This window comes from Miniopterus natalensis, chromosome 9 (genome assembly GCF_054644295.1).
Source record: "Miniopterus natalensis isolate mMinNat1 chromosome 9, mMinNat1.hap1, whole genome shotgun sequence".
NCBI classification, from domain to species: Eukaryota; Metazoa; Chordata; class Mammalia; order Chiroptera; family Miniopteridae; genus Miniopterus; species Miniopterus natalensis.
The window spans coordinates 1,605,503-1,631,065 of NC_142089.1; the positions used below are offsets into that span (position 1 = coordinate 1,605,503).

The 25,563-nt window shown below is 65.2% G+C and overlaps 1 protein-coding gene across 1 annotated transcript in view; it reads right to left on the reverse strand.

Annotated features, from left to right (window-relative positions):
* Window positions 1–25,563, reverse strand: part of MEGF6 (multiple EGF like domains 6) — a 70,614-nt gene that overhangs the window by 23,743 nt on the left and 21,308 nt on the right. The window contains exon 5 of the mRNA XM_016213535.2: window positions 12,714–12,836. Within this exon, the coding sequence (XP_016069021.2) occupies window positions 12,714–12,836 (123 nt within the window). The remainder of the gene's footprint in view (window positions 1–12,713; window positions 12,837–25,563) is intronic.

A 25,563-nucleotide genomic window follows, 5' to 3' on the forward strand; every position in this document is an offset into this window, starting at 1 on the left:
CGCCGTCGCAGGGGGACAGGCACACGGATGCTCCTCACTCGTGAGGGTCTACCGACCAAGAGTCTGGGGCAATCAGGTGACCAGCCTGGGCACCCCGGCGGGACAGCAGAGGCCCCGACCACGGACGGACCAAGACTCACAGGGAAGCCACGCCAGCTGCGTGGCTCCACCCGGAGAAGCACTGACTTCGGGGGCAAGTCCTCAGCTGTGTGGAAACCCGGGCTGATGGACGACTCGCTCCCAGAGGCTGCAGAGCTGAGGTTCCCCCTAATTCTGCCCCATGACCCCCGGGTCCAAGCCATCCGCCCTCCATTACCGCCCCAGGAAATGCTGCCCGGGGATCCCGTCCCCGAGCCTCCCGCCAGGCCGCGCCTCCCACGAGGAAACCCTGCCCCCGGCCCGCGCTCTGAGAACACGCCTGGGGCTCCCCCAGTGACTCTGCCGGGACCTCCAGGACCCTCTCCATGCACAAACCATGTCCACCCTGGGGAGACCGCCTCAGAGGACAGGCAGGTGAGGCCCGCAGCCGCTCCGCCTGCACCAAGGGGACCTGCAGATGTCCTCGGGACAAAGCCAGGATGTTCAGAGGAAGGAGCAGGAAGGCAAAATGTTAACAGCCCCCAAAAGAGCCCTAGAGAGGCTCGGGGGACAAGAAGCCAGAGCAAGGCAGGCGGCCTCAGGGCCCAGGGCTCTCTGTGGGAAAGTCAGCTGGGAGCAGCGGGCAGAAGGGCTGACCCATACCCGCTGGGCAGGGCAGGGCAGGGCAGGGGTAGCACTGGGGGCACAGGGGGTGCTCAGGAAGCTTTGGGGAAAGAGAAGCCTTGATGTCATCTGAGGGGTGGACAGGCAGGTGGATCGGGGAGAGGGCACCGATGTGCCCCAGATGTGACCCCAGAGGCAGGCGCAGAGCCAGCAGGCTGGTGGGGAAGCTGGCGACTTCATGTTCACCCTGAGCTCACTCCAGACACTCAGCCAAGGAGAGGCTGACCTGGGTGGCATTACACTTGTCCCGGAACGGAGACCCTCCTGTGCCCTGAGGACGCCTGGGGGGCTGAGCCTGCCCTGGGGGCCGTGTCTGCAAGCAGCTCCAGGGCAGGTCTGCACGGTCCGACCAGGAGGCACAGGGAGCCCAGGAGGAGCAGCTGCCCGCCGGGCCAGCCCAGCAGCCCCACAGGCTGCAAGGACACCAAACAACAGTCTGGGAAGAAGCAGGTGGGAGACGCGGGGACAGGGGACAGCCCTTCAGTCCCTAGGAGCCAGCCTCCCTCTGTGCTCACACCTACTGCCCAGGGACAGCTCTCCCAGCGCTCCAGCTGCTTAGAGGCAAGTTTAGGCTCTAGTAGCCCACCCTCACACCCGGCCTGTCAGAAATCCCACCCCGGCCCAGGTAGGCCCAGGTAGGCCCCGGGCAAGGCCGCTCTGCCCTCCAGCCGCGGGCCCACCTCCACGCCCACTGCCACACCCCTGCTCCTGAGACCTGGGATGGCACCTGGGCGGCAGCCATGGAGCTGGCACCAGCTCGGAGTCCTGAGCTCGGTGATTTTAAGGAACAGCTGGGCCAGAGCTCTGCGGGAAAGTCCCCTCTGTCCTCTTGCTGCCCTTGGCTGACAGGCATGACTGGGGACTTTGGCAGCCCCCAGACACGCTCTGCACACTGGAGCAGGGTGACATCACTGTGTGGCACTGGGCTGGTCCCCGGGGATCCCGTCTGGCCCTAGAGTGTCTGCTGAGCTGGGAAACCGTGGTGCCTCGGGAAGCCCGTCACGAGGCTGCTGGGGGCCCACGGGGTCTCTCCCAACCGTCACCCAGTCACACCAGCTCTCGGGCCAGGAACACACAGCCAGGGTCAAGTCAGCTGCCCCGACAGGAACCACCCAAAATGAAGCCCGTTCCAAAGCCTCCTGTACTTACAGGAAAACGGAGGCCTCTGGGATCCTGCCAGAGCTCCACCCAGTGGTCATCAAGTCCTGCCACCCCCCCTAAATATGCCACAGGTTCTCACCCCCAGAGAGTGCACCCCACTATCCAGGGCCCGTCCCCTTTCCCCTCCACAAGCCCAAGCAGGCCCCAAAGCAGGGCCTCCTGGCTCCCTAAGCCCAGCCTGCCCCACCCCAGACTTTGGATGCTATACAGTCTCGTGGCATTCAGTGCCACCCATGGGGTTGTGACAGCACTGGCCTTGCCTTGGGGACCTCGTGGGGACCGACCCTGTCCCCCAGCTGGCTGAGGGACAAAGCCTGGAGAGGCAGAAGAGTTTGCCACAGCTGAGGGCCTGCAGCTCAGGGACACTGTGTGCCTTCCGGTTTGGAGAGTGGCAGGGACTGGTCCAGGGGACAGCTGAGCAGGGCCGATGTCTCTAAAGAGACCAGGTGCACTGCACAGAGCTACACGAGGGACCTGGCGGGCCTGCTGCCCCAGGGATCCAGGTGAAGACTCTGGAGCCCAGCACCACACCTGACTCCAATTCCTGGCTCCAAGCTCCCGGGAGCCTCCTGCAGGGCGGCTGGCCCGGCGTGGGTACCAGATCTGAACTGCAGGGAGAGGGCAGGGTGCACCCACTTCCCACAGGCAGCTGGGGTCCGCTCAGCTGACCCTGCAGCCCCCTGGGCTGACCGCACCCAAGGCTTGGGGTGGTGGAAGGGATAAAGAAGGGCACCTGCCACACCCACACACGACGCCCAAGGGGCCTAGGCTCTGAGGACCCTGGAAGGGGACACCCTGCTCTGGGACCCAGGGCCTCTCTCTTGAGCCCCAGGGCTACCAATGCCGGGCCCATGGGCAGAGGCCGGAGGATGCTTTCCTTCCCTCTGGCCGGGCGACCACCCTGCTGTCAGCAGCCCCGGCAACCAGCCCAGGAGGGGGCAGGAATGTCTGCCCGCCCCGCTCGCTCCAGCCCCCGGGCTGTCAGCACCCCGCGCAAACTTTAAAAAGAGGAAACAAAGGGCACGCAGGCGGTTCGGGGCCCCCGGGGGCACCGGGTCCACCGCCCCGCGCAGCGCCCAAGCCGCACCCACCTGGTCTCGGCTCACCGGCGCTCAGGGGGTAGCCGACCTGGCCCAGGTGGCACGGGTAACAGCCCCTCCAGAGGTAGCGGTAGTGCGTGCCCGCCACGCGCGCCAGGCCCCCCAGCAGCCCGAGGCACCAGAGCGCAGCCAGACGGCCGAGGCCCCGGGGCACCCCCATGGCGGATGGGCCGCTACGCTCAGCCGACCCGGCTCCGGTTCCGGCTCCCGGTCCGGCTCCCGGTCCGTGCGGCTCGGCTCCGGCTCCGGCTCCGGCTCCCGCAGGCACCAGGCGCGCAAGCAGCCGCCGCTCCGCGCTCTCTCGGCGCCGCCGGGAGCCGCTCCCGCCCGGCCTCCCCGCCCCTCGCCTTTAAGTTCTCAGCTTTCCCTCCGCCCCCCGCAGGTAAAAGCCAAATCCCGGGAGCTGGGGGGCCGCCCCCTTCCCGCCCTCGCCCCGCCCCGCCCCGCCCCGCCGCCCCCCGCAGCCGCGCTGGTCCCACCCCCCGCGCAGCGCGCAGCGCGCCCCGCGCATTCCTCCGCTGAGCCTCCCGCACCCGGAGGCAGCCCCGCGCGCGAACACAGGCGCCCCGCGCACAACTCAGACGCGCGCGCAAACACAGCCCCCGCGTGTGCAAACGTGCGCAGGAGACGCGCACAGAACCCCCCCGACGGGCACCTCCAGGCCCATCGCACAGGCGCGCGCTCCCGACGCAGGCACGAGGCCACCCTAGCAAAGCCCGGCCTGAGCAGGGGTCATTCAGTCCCACCGCCTTCCCAGGGCCGGGGTGGGCTGCTGGGGGCCTCTGTCCCCAGCACCCAGCTCAGGGCAGGGCTGGGGGAGATGGGCCTCAGTTTCCTCAAAGGCACAGTGGGCAGGGGGCCAGGTTAGACCAGCTAAGGGGCCCACAGCCTGAAGCCATGACTTGAAAAAGAGAAACAGGATCAAGTGTGTCCCCTGCCCCGGTGCCCACTGGGTCCAGGGAGGAAGAAACCCGCCAATGAAAGAAGTGATCCGAGTGCGTGCGCAGGGCTGGCTCCTGGAGCACAGCGAGGCTCTCTAACAAGTCTGGGCAGGGGATCCCATCTTTTCTGCCCTGGAAGTCCTCAAGAGCCCCGAGTCCACGTGATGTCCCACCCCTGTGCCACCCTCAGCACCCAGCACCTCCAGGGCCCCAGGCTGTCCATCGCCTGCTCGCCTGGCCCCTCAGGCCTCCCTCCTTCCTTCCTGCCCTGCACCCCACCCCCCTCTCTGCCCCTCACAGACAGGTCCATAATCAACCCTCATTCTGCCCAGAAGGGAACCCAGAAGTAGGGTGCCCTGGACCCGCACTTCGCACATAGGGACCCAGGACGTTCTCTGATGGTCCTTTTCCGGAGGAGAAATGACCTTCCCCAGGTCACCCAGGCCGAGGGGCAGCCGAGGGGGCCAGGCCTGACTCACCCACACCCTTCCTCACTGGACCACCTCCTTTAGGCTTCTTGGGTACCTGGTGTCTCCCTGTGGGCAGGCACCCGGCCGGCTCCGAGTGGGTGGGGGCAGAGGACCTGCAGGAGGAGGGGTGCCGTGTAGGACACAGTTCCTCCCGCTCACCCACTGTCCCCAGCCAAGGCATCCCCGGACTGTGGGCCAGAACCCAGTGCTGGAACTCATCAGGCCTGGCCACCAAAGGGCCCTTGGTGCCATAGCTGGACCTGGGCAAAGGGTCCTAGGAGGTTCTGGCTTCAAATCTTGGCTCTTCCCTCCTCTGGGTGGCCTGGCCCTCAGGAGCCCCAGCTTCCACTGTGGCCGAGATGCCCATCTTCCTATGCACCGGGGTGGCCACTCAGAGTTCACGGTCTCTGCGAAACACCCCCAGCCGCTCACCCCCTGACCCAGCTGGGGCCGCCTCTGCTCCCCCACACCTGGCCCATCCCTCTACACTGACCCACTCATTCACTCATTCAAGCCTTTCATTCAGCAGTGACCAAGTGTGTCCACTCCGGGCTGGACAGGGCTCTGGGGTGCAGTGATGTCTCCCCACCTAGTTGAGGGCTACGTTCAGGACCGGAGGTGCGGGCGGCTCTGGGCCCCCGTCCCCATTAGGCAGGGTGTGGGGACTCCAGCATGGCCGTGAGGGGCAGGAGCCCACAGAGTACGGAATGCCACGGCAGCCCAGACGGTGCCCACGGCGCCCCTTGATGGCGAGCGCATCGGCCGCGGCTGGAGGTCTGGAAGCAGTTTGGGAAATGCCTTCCGGATGCGGACACACAGGGAATGTCTGTGTCAGCAGCAGGGCTGTTCCCTCGCCCGCCGGGCGGCCCCGCCTTCCTCTTCCAGCTGGGGGGCCACAGGCTCTGCTGCCAGGACCCGGGCTGGGAGAGGGCCCATGTTGCCCCCAAATGCCAGGCCCCCATCCCACCACAGGCCCCTGACTAGAGCTCTGGGGTAGAGCTGCCATGTCCTAGGGCCAACTGGGGCCAGGAAGAGGAACTTGGCAGAGACGTGCCACCTCCCCCCCACACCATGGCTTCTGCCCTTGGTGCTCACAGACACCTCCTCCATGCAGGTGCAGGGATGTCTCCCTCCTCCCCCTCCCATTGAAGTTGGGTGGGTCACATGGCTTGTTTGGGGCAGGTTGGTGGGCCTTGAAGGAGGAGAAAGCAGTGCGGGTGCCATCTGGGAGCTTCAGGGGCAGGGCTGTAAGCAGGACAGGCTGCCCAGTGGCAGGAGAGGGGCCTGGAAGTGCTGGAAGGAAGTGTCAGTCTACCAGGCTTCTCTCCAGGCTGCTCTCGGGGCCCCAAGGCCTCTCAGCCCAAAGCCCTCCTTGCCACCTCTGGTCCCCAGGTGACAAACACCCTGCCTGGCAGTTTTCACCCTTGATGCCCAGAGTCCAGCCCAGAGCTGGGGTCAGTTTTTGGTCTGGGGTCACGTGTGGCCTACCCTGCCTCCACGGAGACCAAGAAGACCAGCCTGCAGAGTGTCTCCCCAGCCCCTCGCCCGGGGCCGCCGCCTCGGACGCATTTCAGGAGCAGCGCGCGGGGGCCCGGCCTCCCGCTGTTCCGAGTCAGCCTCATGGTAAACCCATTACCCGCCTCAGCTCCTCACCAAGTCAAGGAAGGAAAATTAAAACCACGCCGTTTCCGAGAGCCCAGCTGCCACTCCTGCCTGCCGCTGCCCTGGCTGGGCCGGGCGGAAACAGGGGAGCCCCCCTCTTACCCACACGGCCCCCCTGGGAGGGACAAAGGGGGCAGTCTCCGTGACACTCTCTTCCCTGGAGAAGACGGCTTGGGGCATCAGAACCAGCCCCGCGCCAGAAAGCCCACGGCCTGGTCTGCCTGGGGAGGCACTGTCCCGAGCCAGACCCAGAGCCTGGCTGGAGGCCTCCGAACATGTGTGCACATGTGTAAGCACGTGACAAGGCCCCCTCCATGGCTCTCTGTCGCCCAGCCTCTTGTAGCCATGAAAAGGCTGGGGGAGGCTGGGTCCAGCTTAGAGAGCCCAAGCCCTGGAACACTGACACGGTCCCACCATGGACACGGCCACAGACACAGCCGCCAAGACCTGGCTCTCACTGGGGACATCTGAGCTGCCGGGAAGCAGCGACCACAGAAGGGGCTCACCCCCAGCCCCGGGGCTCACGCTGCACTCAGAGAAGAGGAGAGGGTGAAAGCTGAGCGATGGCAGACTTCCTGGAGGAGGTGGGCCTGAGCTGGCCTTTGGATGAGTAGAAGGAAGCAAGGACTGGCTTGTCAGAGGACATTTGGGGCCAGTGTGGGGTTGCTCATGCAGAGGCAGGAAAGGCCAGTGAGGACTGAATGCCAGGTGGGGCGTCTGGACGACACCATGTGCCTGGCCCTGGCCCTGGCCCTGGCCCTGGCCCTGGCCCACGGCAGGCACCCAACCCGACAGAAGGAACTAGTAAATCAACCCCCAGGCACACAACCAGGCTGCTCCCTGCAACCCACAGGGCCTGCTGGAGTCCTCGACCACCCTCCTGCCCCCTTCCAACCTGGAGGCCGGACCTGATCACAGGAAACTGGTCACAGGGGAGGTAGCTGGCGTCAGCCGGACCCAGGGCCAGCCAGCACTTACGCTGCGTCGACGGTGCCCAAGCCTGGAGCCGGCAGGGCTGGCCATCCATGCCACCCACTGCACAGACTGAGCTCAGGGACAGCTGCCATCCACGTAAAATGCAGAGAGGCAATGTCTAAGACCACAGGACCTCCCGGCTCTAACCCGACTCAGCCAGGTCCCTGCCAAGTGTCCAGCCCTCGCCGGAACCCAAGATGCACTGGGCCCCGCGGCCTTACTATCACAGGCATCTCCTTTCCTCCCGCTCTTCCTTCTGCAACTCCGTGCCCCACCCCACCTTCACCCCACCCCACCCCTCCCCAGAGCTGCTCTGGCCAGACCTTGGGAAGTGGGGAGCAATGAGGATTTGACAACAAAGTCCTGGGGTTTGGCCGAGCCGGGTGGGATCAGCAGCCCAGCGCCCGGCATGGTCAGGGGCAGGGAAGGGGTGAGAGGGTGGAAGCCGAGGCCCGGCCCAGACCCACTTCTCGGGGTCACGGGCATGGCGGGGAAGGTGTGGCCGTCATTCAGAATGGGAGGGACAGAGATAAGATGCAGCCAAGAGACGGCAGCAGGAGAGTCCAGCGAGGAGGCCGGGCGCCCGGTGGAAGGCGCCAGGTCGGGCTCAGGGGTGGGGGCCGCCCGCGCCGACGCCCGCGTCTGGCTGCTCCGCCCACACCTTCGCCTGAAGCTCGGGGTTCGGCAACCGGCCACGGGCGCCCGGAATTTAGACGCCTGCAGGCTGGCTGGGTCTGAGGGGTCGGGGCAGGCTGTGGGCAGGCCTCTTGTCCTGTCACCGCTGGCTCTGAGCACGGACCTCGAAGGCTATTACTGCTGCTGCCTTGGCCGTAACCAAGGACGCACCTGCCAGGACCCGCTCACCAGAGGGACGCTCCGCCTGAGGCAGGAAACGGAGGCTCTCCGCTCAGCGCCTCCGACGGGGGGGCCCTTGCCGCAGACGCAGCGTCGGAAAAGTCGCTGTCCTGCCTGGACGGACTGTGGGGCCTGGGGAGGCCCAGAGTCTGACCCTCTTAGGAACAAGGCGGGGTTTGCCCCCAAGAGGCCCGAGTTCACGCTGGGCTCCACGGGCCCTTGACCAGCCTGCCCTGCCAGCCCTCCAGCCTCCGTCGGAGGAGGCCCCTAGCAGCTCCCCGGCCCCTCCCGCCAGCCCCAGCCCCGCGTTGCAGGACAGCACAGCTGGCCGGGGTCAGCCCTCGGCCCTCCTGACCCAGGGGAGCCCCGAGGCGTCCTTATCAGGACCTATCACTTCCCACATTCTTGCTTCCCCCTGGGGACGGTGAGACCCTGGCGGCTCCCTCCTCGCGGCCAGGCAGAGGGGGTGTGAGAGGAGCCCTGTCAGTCTCCCTCCCGGCTGGGCTGCTTTCCCGGAGGGGGACAGGACTGGGGAGACGGGGGCCACGGCAGTGGAGGCAGGCGGGGCAGGCCGGCGGCAGCGAGAGGCCGCCTGCTCCCGCGACCCTGAGCTCACACACCTCAGACAGGGTCTCTCGCTCTGGAAAGGGAGGTCCCAGGACCGGGGCAGTGCGCCCAGAGGCTCAGAGCAGTTGTCAAAGCCGGGCCGTGGGCTGGGGTCCGGGGACAGCACTGCTGCCTCCAGGCCCCGAGCCCCCTCGAGCTGGGCTGAGAAGGCCTTCGCTGGGGGATGCCCCCCCCCAGTCCAGCCGCCAGCTTCCTCTAGCCCCCCCTTATCTCCCGGAAGGAGTGGTCAGCAGGGTCTCGCAGAGTCCCACCCCTGGTGTGGGAAGGCAGGCCTGGACAGGGAGTCCCCCCCCAAGCCTGAGCCTCCCGCGTGGAGAGAGGCCCCTGACTTTCTCCAGACGACAGCGTTTCTCCCTCGGAGGGGACTGGAAATCCACCCCCACCCACTCCAATGGCAGCGTTGTCCGCAGGCCAAACCACCCAGTCGGTGTGAGGACGGGCCCATCTCACAGACGGGCTTTCACAGGACAGAGGGTCCCATTGCAGACTGGGGAAGTGAGGGGAGGGGACAGGGGACCTTGGGGAGGTACCAGAACCTGTCAGGGTCCCCTAGCCTGATGGAGGCCCCGTTCCCCCTTGTGGGCTGGATGTAGGTCTCCCTTCCTGGGCCTGATTAGGGTCCTAGTGTCCCCCTCACCCTCAGGCCTGGACGTAGCCCCCAGCCCCTGGGCCTGGTCCCTGTGGACCTCGGTCAAGAGAATACAGTGAGGGTGGAGGTGAGAGCAGTACCCCAAGGCCCAGGTGGGGAGTGGGTCCCCCTCAGGATGCAGCCCCTCCCTGCATCCTGTGCTGGCCCGGGGCTGGGAGCCTGCTACAGGCGCTGGGCCGTGGGCCTCGGGCTTTCCCTTGAGTCCCCTAAGGGCCCTGAGGCAAGAACGTTATTAGTTCCACTTTCCAGAAGAAGAGACTGAGGTTCGGAGTCTCATCCAAGGGGCTCACTGACCCAGAGTCTGGCCCTAGAGCGGCTTCCCCAGAGGGGCCAACGTGGAAAGCTGGGAGGCCAGGGCGAGCTTTGCAGTGGACCTGACTTTTCTCCCCAGGATCCCCCTTCTGTGACCCACAAGACTGAACCTGTCTCTGGCCTGGGGGCAGCTGGCACCCGGCTGAGCCACGCCCTGGTGGGGAGCAGCAGCCTGGCCTGGGAGACACTGTCGCTCCGGCCTCTGCTGCCCGGCAGAGCGAGCGAGTGAGCACACGGCTCCTGCTCCAGGACGGTCTCCCAGAACATGTCACACACACCGGCCTGGCGACGCTCCCGGAGCGCAGGCCCGGCGCCCTTGGCCAGGCCCCCTGCCAGCGCAGGGTTTACAGAGCCGATGCGTAGGTCCGTGCGGGTTCTGGGCTCACCCCACCATCAACTCGGCGCACCGCCCTCCCTCCGCCAGCCAGCAGCACCTTCTTCCCCGAGGTAACATCTTGATTTCCTTTTGGCTCTGCTCGCACATGGCCAGCGGCCGCCCTGCGAGCCCTGCTCGGTTTCGGGGGAGGCCGGCCTTGCAGGGAGACAGAAAACACTGCAGGCGCTTGGCTCTCAGCAGGGCCCTGCAGGCCACGCGGTGACTAGAGCCCCAGCCATTCCAAACATGCAGGGCCGGGGTCAGCCAGCTCCCAGGGGCCGGGGCTGGGACGGGCCAGGCTCGCAGCGGGATGCAGGCCTGAGGCCTTCCCTCCCGTCTGGTTCCCCCTGCCCCCGGGGTCATCTCAACCCCATCCCACCTTCAGCCAGCTCTGCTGGGTGGCGACAGCCTGGCCTGCCTGTCTCAGGGACCTCCTGGGTTAAGGGGCTCCAACGCCTGCTAAGGACACAGTCTAGGCCAGCTGCCCACCTGTGCCAGGGGCCGAGTTCGGGACCTGCAGACACGCTGCCGGCTCTGCCTGGCGCTGGGCTCAGCCAGCACTGGGAACCCAGGCACACATCAGAAGACCCCTGTAAGGCAGCCTGGCACAAGCCCTCATGGGAGAGCAGGGGTCCCAGACACCAACAACGGGTGGGGTGCGTACCCCACAGGTTCTGAGCAGGCTCTGGGGGCTGAAGAACAAAAGGGTGAGGGGATGGGAAGCCCGAGGCCCAGTCCCAAGCTGGGAGACCCCTGGGCAGGGGAGCCCCTGGCAGGAATCCAGATGTAGAAGTAAAGGCCTGCAGAGGCCAGGCCCCTGAGCTTGGGCAGTGTTCCTGAGGAAGGCGGGGTGCAGCCAGAATCCTCCTAGGGCACCTTAGGGGTGCCAGAGCCCAGGAGAACCTCGGAGGGAGAAGCTGTGTCATGGGCTGTCCTGTCTCACCTGTGGGCACCCTGGGCCAGGGTGAGGGGGCCTCACACTCACGGGGAGCCTGCCCCGGGCCTGGCACGTCCTAGGCCCCTTGGGTCATTCCTTACTCCAGAGAGGTCACCTTACTTCAGAGGCACTGGCAGGAGACCGGGAGGGAGGGCTGGCCGCTGGAAGCCCCTCCTTACCAGGGATCTAGAGGGAGGCACTCCTCCCCTCCGCCCACCTCCCCTGCGCTAGTGCCCTGGGGTTGGGTACGGCCTCAGCGGGCTCTGCCATCCCAATGGGCTTGGTTCACAGAAGGGAGATCAAGCAAAAGCCTAACTCAGTGGGTGATGTGGAGGCATCTCCCCTCTCACGGAGCCCTGGCTCCTGCACCCCCCCCCCAGCGGCACAGGGTCCCCAGGTCCTGGGCATAAACAAGGGGTCACGGGGGCCTCTCTGCTGTCCCCACCCCACACACCTCCTGTTGCCACTGAGACCTCGAGCCTGCAAACAGTGTTTGCGGAGCAGCTTGGACAGGGAGCCCCCAGGTCCCCAGACGGTCCAGCAGGCTGTCTCCCAGAACCCAAACCCCGTCCAGCAGGCAGCCCCCCAGCCCCGGACCCCAGCCAGTGGGCAGCCCCCAGCCCCAGCCCCAGCCCCAATCCAGCAGGCTGCCCCTCAGACCCCAGGCCCTGTAGAGCAGGCTGCCCTCCGGGACCCCAGACCAGTTCCTGCAGGCTCCCCCTGCCCGACCTCACAGACGGCTCACAGCTGGTGCCGGCAGCTGGAGACAGTGCTTTTTCGGGAAAGGAAGCGCTGGGAGAGGGGATGACAGAGGCTGTCTGAGGGAAAGCAGATGCCCGCAGGACGGAACCCAGCCCTCCGGTGGTCAGGCCAGGCAGGGGCTGGAGCAGGTGAAGGGGGGTGCGTGGGAGACCCCACCTCCCCACCTCGCCACCCCACCCTCTTCCCACCTCAGCCTTAACCTCTCTCTCCCTCCCTCTCTTTCTGTCTGTTCTTGATTTGCTGACAGCCCACCAGAGATGGCAGGGCTGGGTGCAGAGCTGGGTACAGGGTGTGCCCGGAGCTGGTGAACGCTTCCAGACCCCTGCCAGGGCCTCAGTGAGCCCTCACCGGGGCACGGTGCCCACCGGTGCCCTCATGCACGCCCGGCACACAGCCACCCTCCCTCCCTCACAGGGCCTGCGCTTGGCCAGCTGGCTGCCCACCCACCTTCTCCACCTGCATCTCCCCAGGGACAGAGCAGCCACCCACCCCTGCACAGCCCCCCGGGTGCTCCCACCCACATCAGGTTTCTGAGTTTCCCAACCTCATTTCAGGAGAGACACGTAGACCCCTACGAGTGTGGGGGGTGGGTCAGGCAGGGAGGACCCCGAGGACTGAGCATGACCCAGGACCCTGAGTGGTCCCCCTCAGAGGAACCCCGGGTGGGGGCGAAGAGGTGGCCTCCAGGACCAACCAGGCAAGGTGGTGGCTGTGGGCAGTGGCTGTGGGCAGTGGGTGTGGGCAGTGGCTGTGGGCAGTGGGTGTGGGCAGAGGCTGTGGGCAGTGGGTGTGGGCAGAGGCTGTGGGCAGTGGCTGTGGGCAGAGGCTGTGGACAGAGGCTGTGGGCAGTGGGTGTGGGCAGTGGCTGTGGGCAGAGGCTGTGGGCAGTGGCTGTGGGCAGAGGCTGTAGGCAGTGGCTGTGGGCAGAGGCTGTGGGCAGTGGCTGTGGGCAGAGGCTGTGGGCAGTGGCTGTGGGCAGTGGCTGTGGGCAGAGGCTGTGGGCAGTGGCTGTGGGCAGTGGGTGTGGGCAGTGGGTGTGGGCAGAGGCTGTGGGCAGTGGCTGTGGGCAGTGGCTGTGGGCAGTGGCTGTGGTAGGCAGGGTGGTGGCCGGGCCCAAGACCTACCTCTGCAGGTCCTGCCGTCTCCCTGCAGCTGGCGGCCGGGGGGGCAGCGGCAGTGGAAGCCCCCCACGCTGTTGCAGCACTGGCCCTCGCAGCCCCCGTTGCCAGTGGCGCACTCATCCACATCTGCAAGGAGGAGAAGCTGTGAGCCACCCTAAGGGGACCTCACAGCCACGGCCACTCCAGGCCCCGGACACCCCCGCCCCCCCGCCACAAGAGGACATCGCCCGGCAGAGACAGGCAAGCCCCGCCCCTCCAGACAGGCCCCACGAGGGGGACAATCATGCGCAAACCTGGCGGCAGCAGAGCCATGCTGCCACCGGGCCCCTCACGCACCCAGGACAAGCGGCCACCCCGCAGCATTCGAGTGCCCCTTGTTAGCACAGGAGCGGCCCTGTGTGAGTCCAGCTGTCGGTTTGCAGGGACGCCAGGCTTTGCCCAGTGCTGAGGCAGGACAAGGCCCACCGTCACCCTCGCAGCTGCCCCAACGTGGGCTGGCACGGAGGGTCAAGCAGGACGGGAGACCCCAAACAGCTCCCCTTCCTGCGTCCTGCCCTATGGGCGTGGCCCCTGGGGCTGGGCATCTGGCCAGACGGGGTTGAAGGGCTCCCCGGGGCTGGGTGCGTCGCGCCCCCCACAGCTGCCCCTAGGCCGGGGCCTGTGAGACTGAGGCTGCCCACAGGCAGGCTGCTGCTTGCTTCCTAGGTGGCCGCCTGCGTCTGTGGGGCGCCCAAGCGCCCCCGCCTCCAGCCCCGGCCCGGCCGCCCACCCCAGGTCCGGGAGGGGCTGCCTCCCGCCCTCTCAGCCTCCAAGGCCCCCAATGGCTCCGGCACTCATCTCTGTGGCTCTTTGGGAGGGTCTCTAGAAGACCCCAAGGCAGGCGCAGGGTGCGGGGGGCCACGGTCCCACGGGAACGGCCGTGGCCGGAATCCCCTCGGGACCGCTGGAATGCAAACTTCATCCGGGCCTGCCAAGGCGAACATCGGGAATTTTCCGGGAATTCCTAGCTAGTTACATAGGGCCAGACGGAGGTCGGCCCAGCACAGGGGTCAGAGTCCAGGATCAGGGCCCAGGGGTTCCCTTGGAGGCCCAGCTGGGGAGATGGCGCAGAGGCCAGGCCCCTAACAAGGCGTGGCCGGGTGTGGCTGGGTGCGAGCTGCACCCAGAAGCTGCCGCCTGTTCGGGCCCCTCTGCTGGGCAGCCAGGAGGGCAGGCTGCCCGGTGGGCGAGCCTTCAGGCCCCGTGAGCTCCCACAGCTGCCCGGGCATGGAGGCTGCCAACCATATAACACAGCACCTCGCCCGGACCCCCAACACCAGGGTGGAGACGGCCACGGCACCCCCAACAGCCCCTCCACGCCCTGCTAGGCTGAGCCCTGCTGGATCTGCACTGGGCGAGCCACCAACACCTATGTCCCCCCGCAGCTGGGCTGTGCCAGTTTGGGGTGGGTACTGGGCCCACGGGTCTGAACAAACATCAGGAGAGAAGCAGTGGAGGCAGGTGACCAGCCCTCTGAGAGCCCACAACTCAGGCCATCTCTCCTGTGTCCCCAACCACATCACGTCGCCGCCTGGGAGTCTGTAGGTAGAGCATGGGGGGGCACAGGGCATGGCCAGGGGTCCCCCACCTGTCAGTGAGGAAGAGCCCATGAGGGTGGGGAAGGCCCACCTGCGGAATGGAGGCTGCAACCACCCAGGGAGGTCGCCAAGCCTGGTGGGCAGGGGATGGCCGGGCCTTGGCTCACCAGGCCTGTGGAGACAGTCACCCCATCCCTGCCACCCTCCCAGGCTGCGGGCCACCTGTCAGGAGCCCGGATTTATAAGGCCCTGCCTGTGAGGAAGCCAGGAATTCTCCTCCTGCAGCCAGGTGTCACCCAGACAGGCAGGGCTGCACCAAGTCCCAGCAGAGGGCTGTGGGCCAGCTGGCTGGAGTCCCACACGGGCCTCTGTAGACGGACATGTGGGAGCTGCAGGTGTGGAGGGGCAGACCTCATGTAAGGGCTTCACAAAAGGCCCTGAGTTTTCAGGGGCCTGAAAGAGGTCCCCCCAAAGAAGGGGACAGCCCCACATCCCGCTGTGCCCAGCTGAAGGGCAGGAGGGCCAAGATCTGGGAAGAGCGGTGCTGGAAGCATCCCATGAGCCACACATCAAAGGGCACCAGTGTGGGGAACCCCTTCCCTGGGCAGGAAGTGGGGGGATGCCTGTATATCTCCCCAAGAATGTTCCACCCCAGAAGCCTGCCTCCCCTCCTCCCCTCGGGGGCAGCGGGACACCGGGGGCCCGTGTGAGCGAGCTCCGCAGGCCTACGTGCCCGCTCGGCATCCCAGCCAGAGCAGGTCGGGGCCTGCCTCTGAGCCTGCCAGGCCCCACCTGAGTCACCCCCTTCCCACACACCCTGCTGCACGTCATGGGCAGGGGTTCCAGCCCTGACAGGTAACACCAGGCCCTTGTGGGGGCTCCGAGCCAGCCTTGGGGGACAGACGCCCTAGGGGTCAGACAGAGAAACACAAAAGATGCTGGGCTGGGGGCACTGAGAGTCAGCCATGGGAGGGAAGGTGGCTCCAAGGTAACCAGGCTGCAAAGGTGGGGACATTGGGAAGGACTGGCAGGGGCGGTCCCAGCACGGGGGAGGTCCCCAGGCTCCTGGCCAGGTCAGGGCAGAGGTGCAGACAACCTTGGCTTTGACCCAGGAGAGTCAGAAATTCCCCTGGAGTCAGGCAGGGGCCCCAGGGTGTCCCGGCCACAGCGAGAGGTGACAGTACAGTGTCCCGGGGCTGCTGTGACAAAGCACCTCAGGCCTGGGGCTTAAACAACAGAATTGTACCCTCTCACAGTTCTGGAGGCCAGAATTCAAAATCCGTGGCCCCAGGCTAAGCCCAGGTGCGGGCAGGGCCGCTGGTCCTGAGCTCCAGGAGCACTTCCCCTGCCTCCTCCAGGGGCCAGTGTTCCTGGGTCACGGCCACGTGGAGCCAGCCCTACACCCAGGCCTGGCCGGCGGGGCAGGAGGGAGGTCCCAGCACGAACTCCTGCTGCTGCTGGGGCAGGTCCCGCCAGAGCCGGGGTTCGGAGGCCCCCCAGCACCTCCACTCTGCCCCACCAGGCGAGGCAGCACCCGAAAGCCGGCACGGGCCCCAGCTGCTCAGCCCCTGGGCTGTTGGGCCTCGGTTTCCTCATCTCTGAGACCGAGAGGAACGCAGCCACGAGGACCGCCGGGCCCGCGGGGCTCAGAGGCGAGCACTGCGCCCATCGGCACCTAATCCCACTCGGGGCAGAAATGAAAACTCGCAGCTGGGCCTCAGGCCCTTGACACCAGAACCGAGGCCCTGCTCCTCTCAGGGAACGGCTGGGACGCCAGGGCACAGAGTCCTCCCTGCATTCACCCCGCTCTCCTTCACGATGCTGCCAGGCCGGGCACCCGCCTCGGCTTGTCCCAGAAGCCTCCCGGCTCTCAGGCCAACGCGGAGCTTCCCAGCTACCGGGGGAGCGCCTGCCAGGTGGGGCAGGGACCAGGCTGGCAGCCAGGGACCCGGCCCTGCCCCTGGCTGGGGACACAGGGCTCAAGGAGGATCTGCCTCTGAGCAGCCTTCAAAGGGAAAGCGCCTGAAACAGGCCCCCGCTAAAAAGCTGTCCCACCATCGCCCGGGGGGGGCGCGGCTGGGGGCGGCCCGGGCCCCGTGGGACCCACTGAAACGGCCTCATCTCCGCTTTACTCCCCCACAGATGACGGGATCCCAGGTTCCCCAATCCTGCCGAGCAGGCTCTGTGGCCCGCAGAGCCCCTCTTCCCGGTGGGCTCAGCCTGCCCCGCCCCGGGCGCTACATGATCTCCCCTGTGCCAATGGGACATCCCGCAGGGCCGTGCGTGGCCCTCCACACCCGCAGTACCCAGGACAGGCAGTGGGGCCGCGGGACCACGCCACCCGGGAGCCACGTGTGAAGCCAACTGACCGGCTCCCAGACTGGACTCCTCAACCGTGGCCCAAAGAGACCACCGGGAGCTCCTTAGGGTAGAAAACGTCAAGGGCCTTTTAGGAGGTTGCCATGGCAACTGGCAGGTCCGAGGCTGTTTGCTGGATGGGATTAAATGTGCGGTTACCTCCTGCAGGGGCCCGAGCGAGCAGGGGTGGGAGAGAGCCCCACAAAGGAGGCGCCCCGCTGCCTCGGTGGGGCTCGCGCCCTGGGCCCCCACAGCTCCCGGTGCAGCGGGGCCGGTCAGGGGTGGCCTGCCGTCCTGCTGGGCTTGGGGGCAAGGCTGCAGTCCTTTTTCCTGCTTCCCCATATTTAGTTACTGTGGCAGGCAGAACAGTGTCCCCGGAGATGCCCCCAGCCTAACCCCCGGACCCTGTGACTGTCACTCCAGGGCCAAGTGTTTGCAGACCGGCTGAGCTCGCCGGAGGGAGAGCGTCCTGGGCGGAGCGGGTGGGCCAGGTGTAATCACAGGAGGGCAGGGGAAGCGGGAGAGGCGAAGCCCAAGAAATAGAAGCGACGACCCGCAGAGCGGGGTCAGAGATGCCACGAGGCAGGCTTTGAGCATGAGGATGGGGCCACGAGCCAAGGGAGGCGGGCGCCTCTGGGCCCCGGAAGGAACCGGACGCTCCCTGGGGGCCTCCAGAAGGAACCGGTCCCGCCTGAAGCTGCACTTTAGCCCCGGGAGACCCGTGTTGGACGCGGGACCTCCAGAACCTCCAGAACCACGAAGGGATAAATGTACGCTGCTTGAAGGCGCTAAGCTGGTGGCGATTTCTCCTGGCAGCAGAGGAAAATGAATGCAGTTACTAGGTATGCAGCACCTTAAACACTGGAAAGAAAAGCCGGCCGGTGTGGCTCAGTGGTTGAGTGTCATGAACCAGGAGGTCACAGTTCGATTCCCCGTCAGGGCACATGCCCAGGTCACAGGCTCGATCCCCGGGGGCAGCCGATCAATGGCTCTCTCTCATCACTGACGTTTCTATCTCTCCCTCTCCCTCTCTCTGAAATCAATAAAGACATGTTAAAAAATAAAAACATATTTTTTTAAAAAAAGATCAATGAAAACTTCAATGTTGTAATCCATTGGCTGAAAGGTTTATTTAAAAAAAAACACAAAACTGGAAAGAAAAACACACTTCTTTCGAGAACAGTTCTCACTCCTCCTGGCTGCCCCGCGTCCCTGGCCTCCAGGCCCAGGAGGGGCCCCGCATGGAGGGGAGCCACTCTCTGAGCGAGCTGGGCTGCCAGGCCCAGGCTCCCCTCGGGTGGTTATCTCCTCTGCAGCTCAGCAGTCCCTCCGCCCCGGCAGCCGGCACATTCCAGTGCAATCCCCGCCGGACCCCGCCCCACCCCAGCGCCGGAGGAGGGAGCTGGATGAAGGCCCCCCATCTCTCACGCCCCCAACAAGCACCCGCGAGGGCCCCAGGCGTCAGACAAGGAGGGGAAGCCCCATGGGGTGGGGGAGAGGGAGCCTGAGAAGCCCAAGCGGAGGTGGGCGGTCAAGGAAAGAAGTGCAGAAGGTGCATCAGGGAGGCCTCCTGGAAGAAGCATCCAGGGGCTGAGTCTGCTCAGACAGGCTCGGAGGGCACCCTCTGTCTCCCCAGGGGTGCGGCCCGGGCAGGGGTGCAGACTGCACCGGCCCTGCCCCCCACTGCTCTGAGGGCCCAGCCGTGCTGAGCGCCCCCACGGCTGGCCGTCTGCAGGAGCCCGTGGGCCCTTTGCAGTGTGGCCCCGTGGGCACTGGCTCCAGATGCCCAGGGTTTGCCGTCCAGCTTCTAAAGGGAGCCCTTCTCGTTGGGCCCCTCAGAGCTGTCAGGGACACGCCTTCCTGTCCATCCGCACCTGGAGGGCACCGGGCTGTGCTGGTCCAATGTCACCCCCTGGTGGCAGCTCCAGGAACCGCCTGGGTGGCTGCCTGGGACCCCGCGGAGGTGAAGGAAGGCAGCTGCTGGAGCCCCCGGGACCCCGGCCTGGAGAATCACCTTCAGAGGCCGCACCCCCAGGCGGTGGTTCTCCTAGTCGGGTACAGTTAGTGCCTTTGCCACAGAAGGGAGCCCTCGGGCCACACCCTCAGGGCCTTTGCCAGGACCACCCCGGGAACCTCGCGGCCTGACCATTCAAACATCAACTTCCAGACGTTTGTAATGGACAGTTAGAAACCACGTGGAGATCTGGGGGCGTGAGGGTGAGAGGCAGAGAGACGGAGGCCACGGAGCCGTCCTTGGGAGGCAAAGAAAACGAGGCTGAAAGCACCATGAGCCACGCGCCAAGAAAACGCAAGAGAGCAGGGGGGCCGCGCCTGACGCGGGACAGGGAGGCGCCCTCAGGACGAGGTCAGGCCGCGCCAGCCCGAAGGCCACAAGGCTAAGTCTTATTTTGTCTTGTTTGGAATCCATAGATTTTATTTCTTAGAGCAGTTTCGGGTTTATGGAAACCTGAAGAGAAAGTGCAGAGTCCCACGTAACCCCCTCCCCACACGCGCCTCATCTCTCCAGCACCCACATGCGCTGCGTGGTCACCCCGACAGGCAGCACTGACACGTGGTTTCCACCGCAGCCCAGCGTCCCTGGGCGGTGGACCTCCTGGGAGACCCAAACATGGACAGTGACCATCTCCACCGCTGTGGCATCATATCGAATAATGTCACTGCCCTCACAACCCCCTGTGCCCCGCCTGTGCATCCCCCGCCAGCCCCTGGGCCACCACCCATCTCTCTACCGCCCCCAGGGTTCTGCCTTTTCCAGAAAGTTCTGTAGTAGGAGTCACGCCACACGCAGCCTTTACGAACGGGCTTCTTTCACTCAACAGCGTGCACTTAAGGGGGCCAAGCGTTCCCATGCTTTTCCCAGGTTCCTTCCCAGGCCAGGAGAGGCTGCGCCCCAGCACCCCCTCCCCATCTCTGGTTTCCAGGGCAACCATGGAAACCAAGAGTGAGTCGCCTAGAAATGGTCAGACAGGCCTCACCCACTCTGAATTTCCAAGGCCACCAGGCGCTCCCCTCCAGGATAAGGTCACGGGGCAGGCCAACATCCAGGGACTCCAGGGGCAGGGGGCAGGTCACGGCCCCTCTGCTGCCCAGGGACAGGCACGGAGGTGGCAGGGGGTCAAGTGAAGTTTCAGGTTCTCAGGAAGCACCTGCCAAATCCCCCTTGTCTCTGGCCAGCAGGAGGGGGCCATGAAGACAAGGCCCCCAGCGAGAGACAGCCTTCAGAAGATGTGTTCACATCCACGGGCAGAGGCTGCCAGGGCTGTGGCCGGAGAAAGGCAGAGAGTCGGGCCTTGAGCAGGGCTCTGGGGACTGGGGTGCCGCCTGCGCTGCCAAAGCCCAGGGCCATGGGGGACCTGGCACCATGGGACGTTCAGGCAGGTTGGAGATGAGGGGCCCTGCAGGTTCCTGAGCGGAACCCCAGCAGGCAGTGGGCATGAAGGTATCATTAGAGGGTTTAAGGAAGTGGAACCGCCCAGGGCAGGCCCAGAAGAGCCCCGTCTCCTCTGCCATCAGCCTAGGATCAAGGCCCCCAGTCCCTTGTCACGTGACAGCCACCCTCAGGGCTAGAATCTACTGAGTACCAAGGACTCAAGGCCTTCAGACAGACGCCTGACTGCCACCAGGTGACCCACTGCCCATTTAGAGAGGAAGGCCCTGGGCCCAGAGACCCTGGGGGCGTGTCCAAGGCCAGCAGCCCATGGGAGCCTGATCCCATGAAAACGCACTGTGCCTGCCCTATGCCAAGTGTGCACCCGCGGAACAGCCTCCTCGGAAAGTGGGCGCGGCAGGAGGAAATCGAGGGAGCGAGGGAGACACCGGGCAAGTGCGTCTCCGCCACGCCAAGGCTGACGCTTTCCTGCCTTCGGACGGAGTTTCTGTTTACTCTGCAAGTTATCAGGTTCGGTCTGTTTATACAAATCAGCTTCCAAAAATGTGGAAATGGGGCGCTTTTTTCCATGTGTTTCCCAGAAAACAAGACAAAATGTAAAAGGCCCGGAAGGGAGCCAAGAACATTCCTTGGTTCCCCAAATGTCCAGGTCTCCACTCCCCCTCCGAGGCCAAGTTCCTGGGACATTTCAGCTCTCTGGCTCAGCAGACGGGCTGCAGCTGGGAGCTAGCGCCCCACTTCTGAGTGCCCCACCCTGGGGGTGAAGCTACAGAAGGGCTTAGACACCCAGCCCATCTCCTCTGCGTGTGCATGTGTATGTATGCATATGTGTGTGTGCCTGCATAGATGTGTATGTGTGCGTGCAAATGTATACGTGTGCATATGTGTGCATGAGTGTGCTCAAGTGTATGTGTGTGCGCATGTGTGCGCATGAGCACCGTGTACATGCATGTGTGTGCATGTGTGTACAAGTGTGTGCATATGTTGGTGTGTTTATGTGCCTGTGTGCGCACATGTGTGCGTGAGTGCATTGTGCATGTGTGCACACGAGTGTATGTGTGTATGCATGTACACTATGTGCATGAGTGTATTGTGCATGTGTGCACATGAGTGTGTGTGCATGCATTGTGCACATAAGTACATGAGCATATGTGTGCATGAGTGCATGTGCACAAGAATGTACACATCTGTATGCATGTGTGCATTGTGTGCAAGTGTGTGTGTACACGTACATGCATGTGTGTATGTTCAAGTCTGCATCTGTCTGTGCCCTAGAGTGAGAGCTCTCAGCTGAGTTCCAACACCTTGCTCAGTGCCTGCTGGTCCTCACACCTCACTGGTAGGAAACCCAGGACTGGACACACTGGTCCCTCTGGCCAGCTAAGCCTCTGACCTGCCAGGAGCCCCTTGGCCAGACTTGCCCTGCCTAGGACATGAGGCCAGGGCAGCAGGCTCCCCGGGCTGGCTCCTGAGTGGGCAAGGTCACAGGCGAGGAGAGGAGCTGTCCCCTCCAGGACTTGCCCAGGGGTGAGCGGCATGTTTTCCCCAAGAGCTCCCAGGAGGTGACTAGCTCTCTCCAAAGAAACATCCTGATGCCCAGCCAGGACTTCTGCCCTTCTCTGGTCTGGCGCTCACCTACACCCCTTCTTAGCCCACCCAAAGGTCACTTCCCAGAGGCCTTCTGCTCTGCTGACCAGCTCAGCTCCCTGCCCAGCTGGGAAGAGGGCCCAGCCAGGGCCCCTGCACAGTGCACAGCAAGCCTTGGCAAACACAAACTTTCCCTGCACCTCCCCAGGCCTGTCCCGCCTGCCCAAACGCTTATCCACACCTGTCTCTCTCTCTCTCTCTCTCTGTCTCTCTCTCTCTGTCTCTCTCTCAATCACTTAAAGCCACAAGGGCAGGTCCATGAAGGCATCTTGGAGATGCAGCTTCATGGACAGATTTGGGTGAATGTGGGGGTGCACAGAGCGACCGCATGGAGTGGCTGCCCCAGCTCGGACCAGGCCAGGCCCAGGTTCCACATCCCCCCTCCATGGCCCACACTGATGGGCCGCTGAATGAGCGAGGGAGCGAGCACAGTGCGCACCCAGGCCACCGCTTCCCCATTCTTGCCCTGGGACCCTATCAGGTTCTCACCTTGTTCCCACCTGTGTCCCTCAGGCCTCGGCTGTGACACCAGGCATCACACCTGCTGGGCTGGTGTCAGGGGTGGGTGAGGAGATGCAGGGAGCCTGGCACTCTGTCCCTGGAGGTCACAGTTGGCATTAAATCCCAGGCAGTCCCCTGCACCTGCTCTGGCTTCTCACCACCACCAGGGGACACCAGCGCCCTGACCTGACCTTGCAGGGGATAGGATGGCCACTCAGCCCTGAACAGGGACCCTCGAAAACCTGTGTCCCCTTCACGAAGGTGTTGGAGGACTCACAGGGGAGTGGGAGTGCCCAGCAGAGCACTACGTGCCCCAAGGCCCCCCAGCCCCATAGCTCTCACGGGGCAGGGACCAGGCGCACAGCTCCCAGCAGGGACCAGCTGTGTAAGCTCCTGAAGCACCAGCCACTTGTGATGACCTCCCCCAGCAGGGGCTGGAGAGAAAGGCCCTCAGATGGGTCTGGAGCATTGGCATCAATGTGCTTCGTCTGTGCCACCTCCCTCCAGGACAACCTCCCAGCCTCCCGTGGCCCTAGTCACCCAGGAGCACCCAGAGATGCCCCCACAGGGGTGAGCAGCTCAGTCACCTCTGGCTCAGCCCACCAGCCCCAGGAGGTGGTCTGCCCTGGACCCAGCCCAGAGCCAGCCCGGATCCCCAGCCCCCTCCCACCCTCCGCCCCAGTCACACCCTCGCTGACCCTCCTCCCGGGAGGGCGGGGCTGCCCTGTTATCAGCTGGCCGGGCTCCTGAAGCTGCCCAGACCCGCCTGGCCCGGGAGGGCCCCTGCTCTGGAATGCCTGCCCCGAGGGCCAGGGCCAGGGCCAGCAGCTCCCTCCCCACAGACCCTCCTTAATTACCCTGCTGGGAGGGGAGACAGGCTCAGCCCCAGGAACCCTAAAAACAGGCAATCAGCACATTTCCTGGAATCTGCTCCAGAGCAGCGAAGGCTCTGGGTGGCCAGGCTCGGGCAGGTGGGCACAGCAGACAGGGCGGGGACAGGAGGGGCCGACTGCTGCGGAGGCAGACCCCCCCCAGAACCTGCTGTGGAGGCAGGCCCCCCCAGAACTGGCTCCTGGGCGCAGGGTCGCCCCAGGCAGGAATTCCCCAGGAATTCAGAGGGCAGCCTCCCCGCAGCTCCGCCCTGGCTGCTACACTAAATCATGGACACTCCTGCTGCCCCGCGGGGGCAAGGGGTGCACCAGGCACAGAGGGTCCCACAGGGAGGGGGCACAGATTCCTGGAGTACTGACACAGGGTCTGACACAGGGAGGCCTCCGGGAGGGGGCTTTGCCCTCTGCCCCCTCCGCGGGCAGGGAAAGCCTGGGCAGGCGAGGGTACAGATAGAGGACAAGGAGTGAGGGGGGCGAGGGGGGCGGGGGGCGAGGAGGGCGCCCGGTGCAGTGTGAGGTCCGGCCACAGGCCAGGCAGCCTGTCCCACTCGGCTTGGCCCAGCCTTTCCTCTGCCCAGAATAGAAGCCTCCAAGCCATCGACCGTGGTCGGCGCGGGCTGTGGATTTGGGCACCGCAGCCTCTTGGCAAGTGGGCAGCTGCCTGGCTCCACTCAGCCCAGCGGGCTGCCAGGAAAAGGTCTGCCAGGGGCCCCGGGCACAGCCCCTCAGGCCCGGAGGACATGCGTGAGTGCCTGTCCATCCATCCACCCCCGTGGTGGCGACAGTCTGAGGACCCACACAGGGAACCTGAGCAGCATGGATCCCCGACACCATCCAGGCTCCCCCACCCCAGCGGAGGCATCACAGAGCACCCAGCCCTGCCCTGGGGGGGGCCAGGGGGCTGCCTGCCTACACTGAGCCATCGCTGACCCCTGTGACTCAGCAGCTCAGGATCTCCATATGTAAAACGGAACAAGCTCCTGGACCACCCAGGAGAGCTGGTGCAGTGCAGAGAAGGGCCTTCACCCAGAGTCTGGGATGGTTTCTTGGGAAGGGGGGGACAGGACAGGACAGTGTGGCCAAGGGGCAGGGTCACCAGATCATCTCAGGAAACCACCCAGGAGGGTGGGGCCTCTAGCCCGGGGCAGCCGGGGAAGGCAGAGGGCCTTGTCCTCTGAACCCCAGCCTCAGTCCTGCCTGGACAGCAAGCAGGAGTGGGCAGGGGGCACCGGAGATACCCACCCACCAAAAGCCCAGCGGGGTGGCATGGGGGCAGGTAGGGTGAGCCCACAGACCTCCACGCCAGGAGGGTCTGCCCCTCAGTGTCTCCGGCTGTAATTATGTCATTAAAAGACCAAGACTCTGAAGCCTGGAGAGAGGCCATGGCCCCACTGTGCTCAGACCAGGCCCAGGCCTGGGGACAAGTCATCTCAGAGGACAGAGGAGCCTTTATGGTGGGAGGGGGGACAGACCTGGTAATTAAAGGACTCACTGAAGGAATATGAATGCCCCTCCCTGAGCCAGCCGCTAGAAAGGCAGCTGGGCCTCCGCTGGGGCCATCCCTGGGCAGTTCGGGGAGCAGACGGGTCTGCAACCCACACTCATCCCTACCAATGCCCCTCCCGCCCTGCCCTCCGCCCCGCAGGAACCTGGCCCGGAGCAGCCTCAGTGTCCCAGACCTGTCATGGCCAGTGGGAACCAAGGTCAGAGGGTCAGTGGGGTCCTGTCCTGATAGTAGGGCATCTGTCATTATAGTCAAAGCCACCCACTCCCTCCATTCAACCCACCAGGCCAGGTCCACCCAGAGGCTGGTTCTCTGGAGATTTGGGGGCCATCCTCAAAGGAGGGATCTAGTGCAGCTAATGGGGTGTGTGCAGGAGCCCATGGCCACTCAGTCCACTTGGGCGGGGAACAGAGCAGAGTGGATCAAGGGCCTGGCGAGGCTCCCCCCGGGGAGGGGAGAACCAGGCCCCAGGCAAGCAGCAGTCACCAGGCCTGCCCTGGAGAGTGGCCAAGAGCAGCCCTCCTCCAGCCCGGGTCAGGCTCCCACCCTCAGGGGCGCGGGCAGCGAGGAGGGCCTGGGCCACTGCTTCCTCTCCGCTAATCAATATTCCCCTTTAGAAACAGTCACCCTTGAGCCGAGGCCGGGGGCTCCGGCCAGGCCTGGCCACCTCCTGCCTTCACTGCTCCCACTCCCAGGGACCCCCACCCACCGGCTTCCTGCTCAGGTGGGGAACCGAGGCTCCTTCAAAAGGCAGGACCCACCAGGGCGCAAGTGGCCTCGGTGTTTAGGCTCCGGGTAGGATCACCCACGCCTCTCCTTGCCAGTGTGGGGCGGGCCTGGGGGGCAGGCCACACCCGGTCCCCAAGGGCACCTGCCAGGCCAGCCCCAGAGCAGCCCTCCTGCGTCCAGGTCTTTTCGACCCTCTGAGAGGAGGCTAAAGGTCCTGGGATTCCAGCTGAACCTTCTG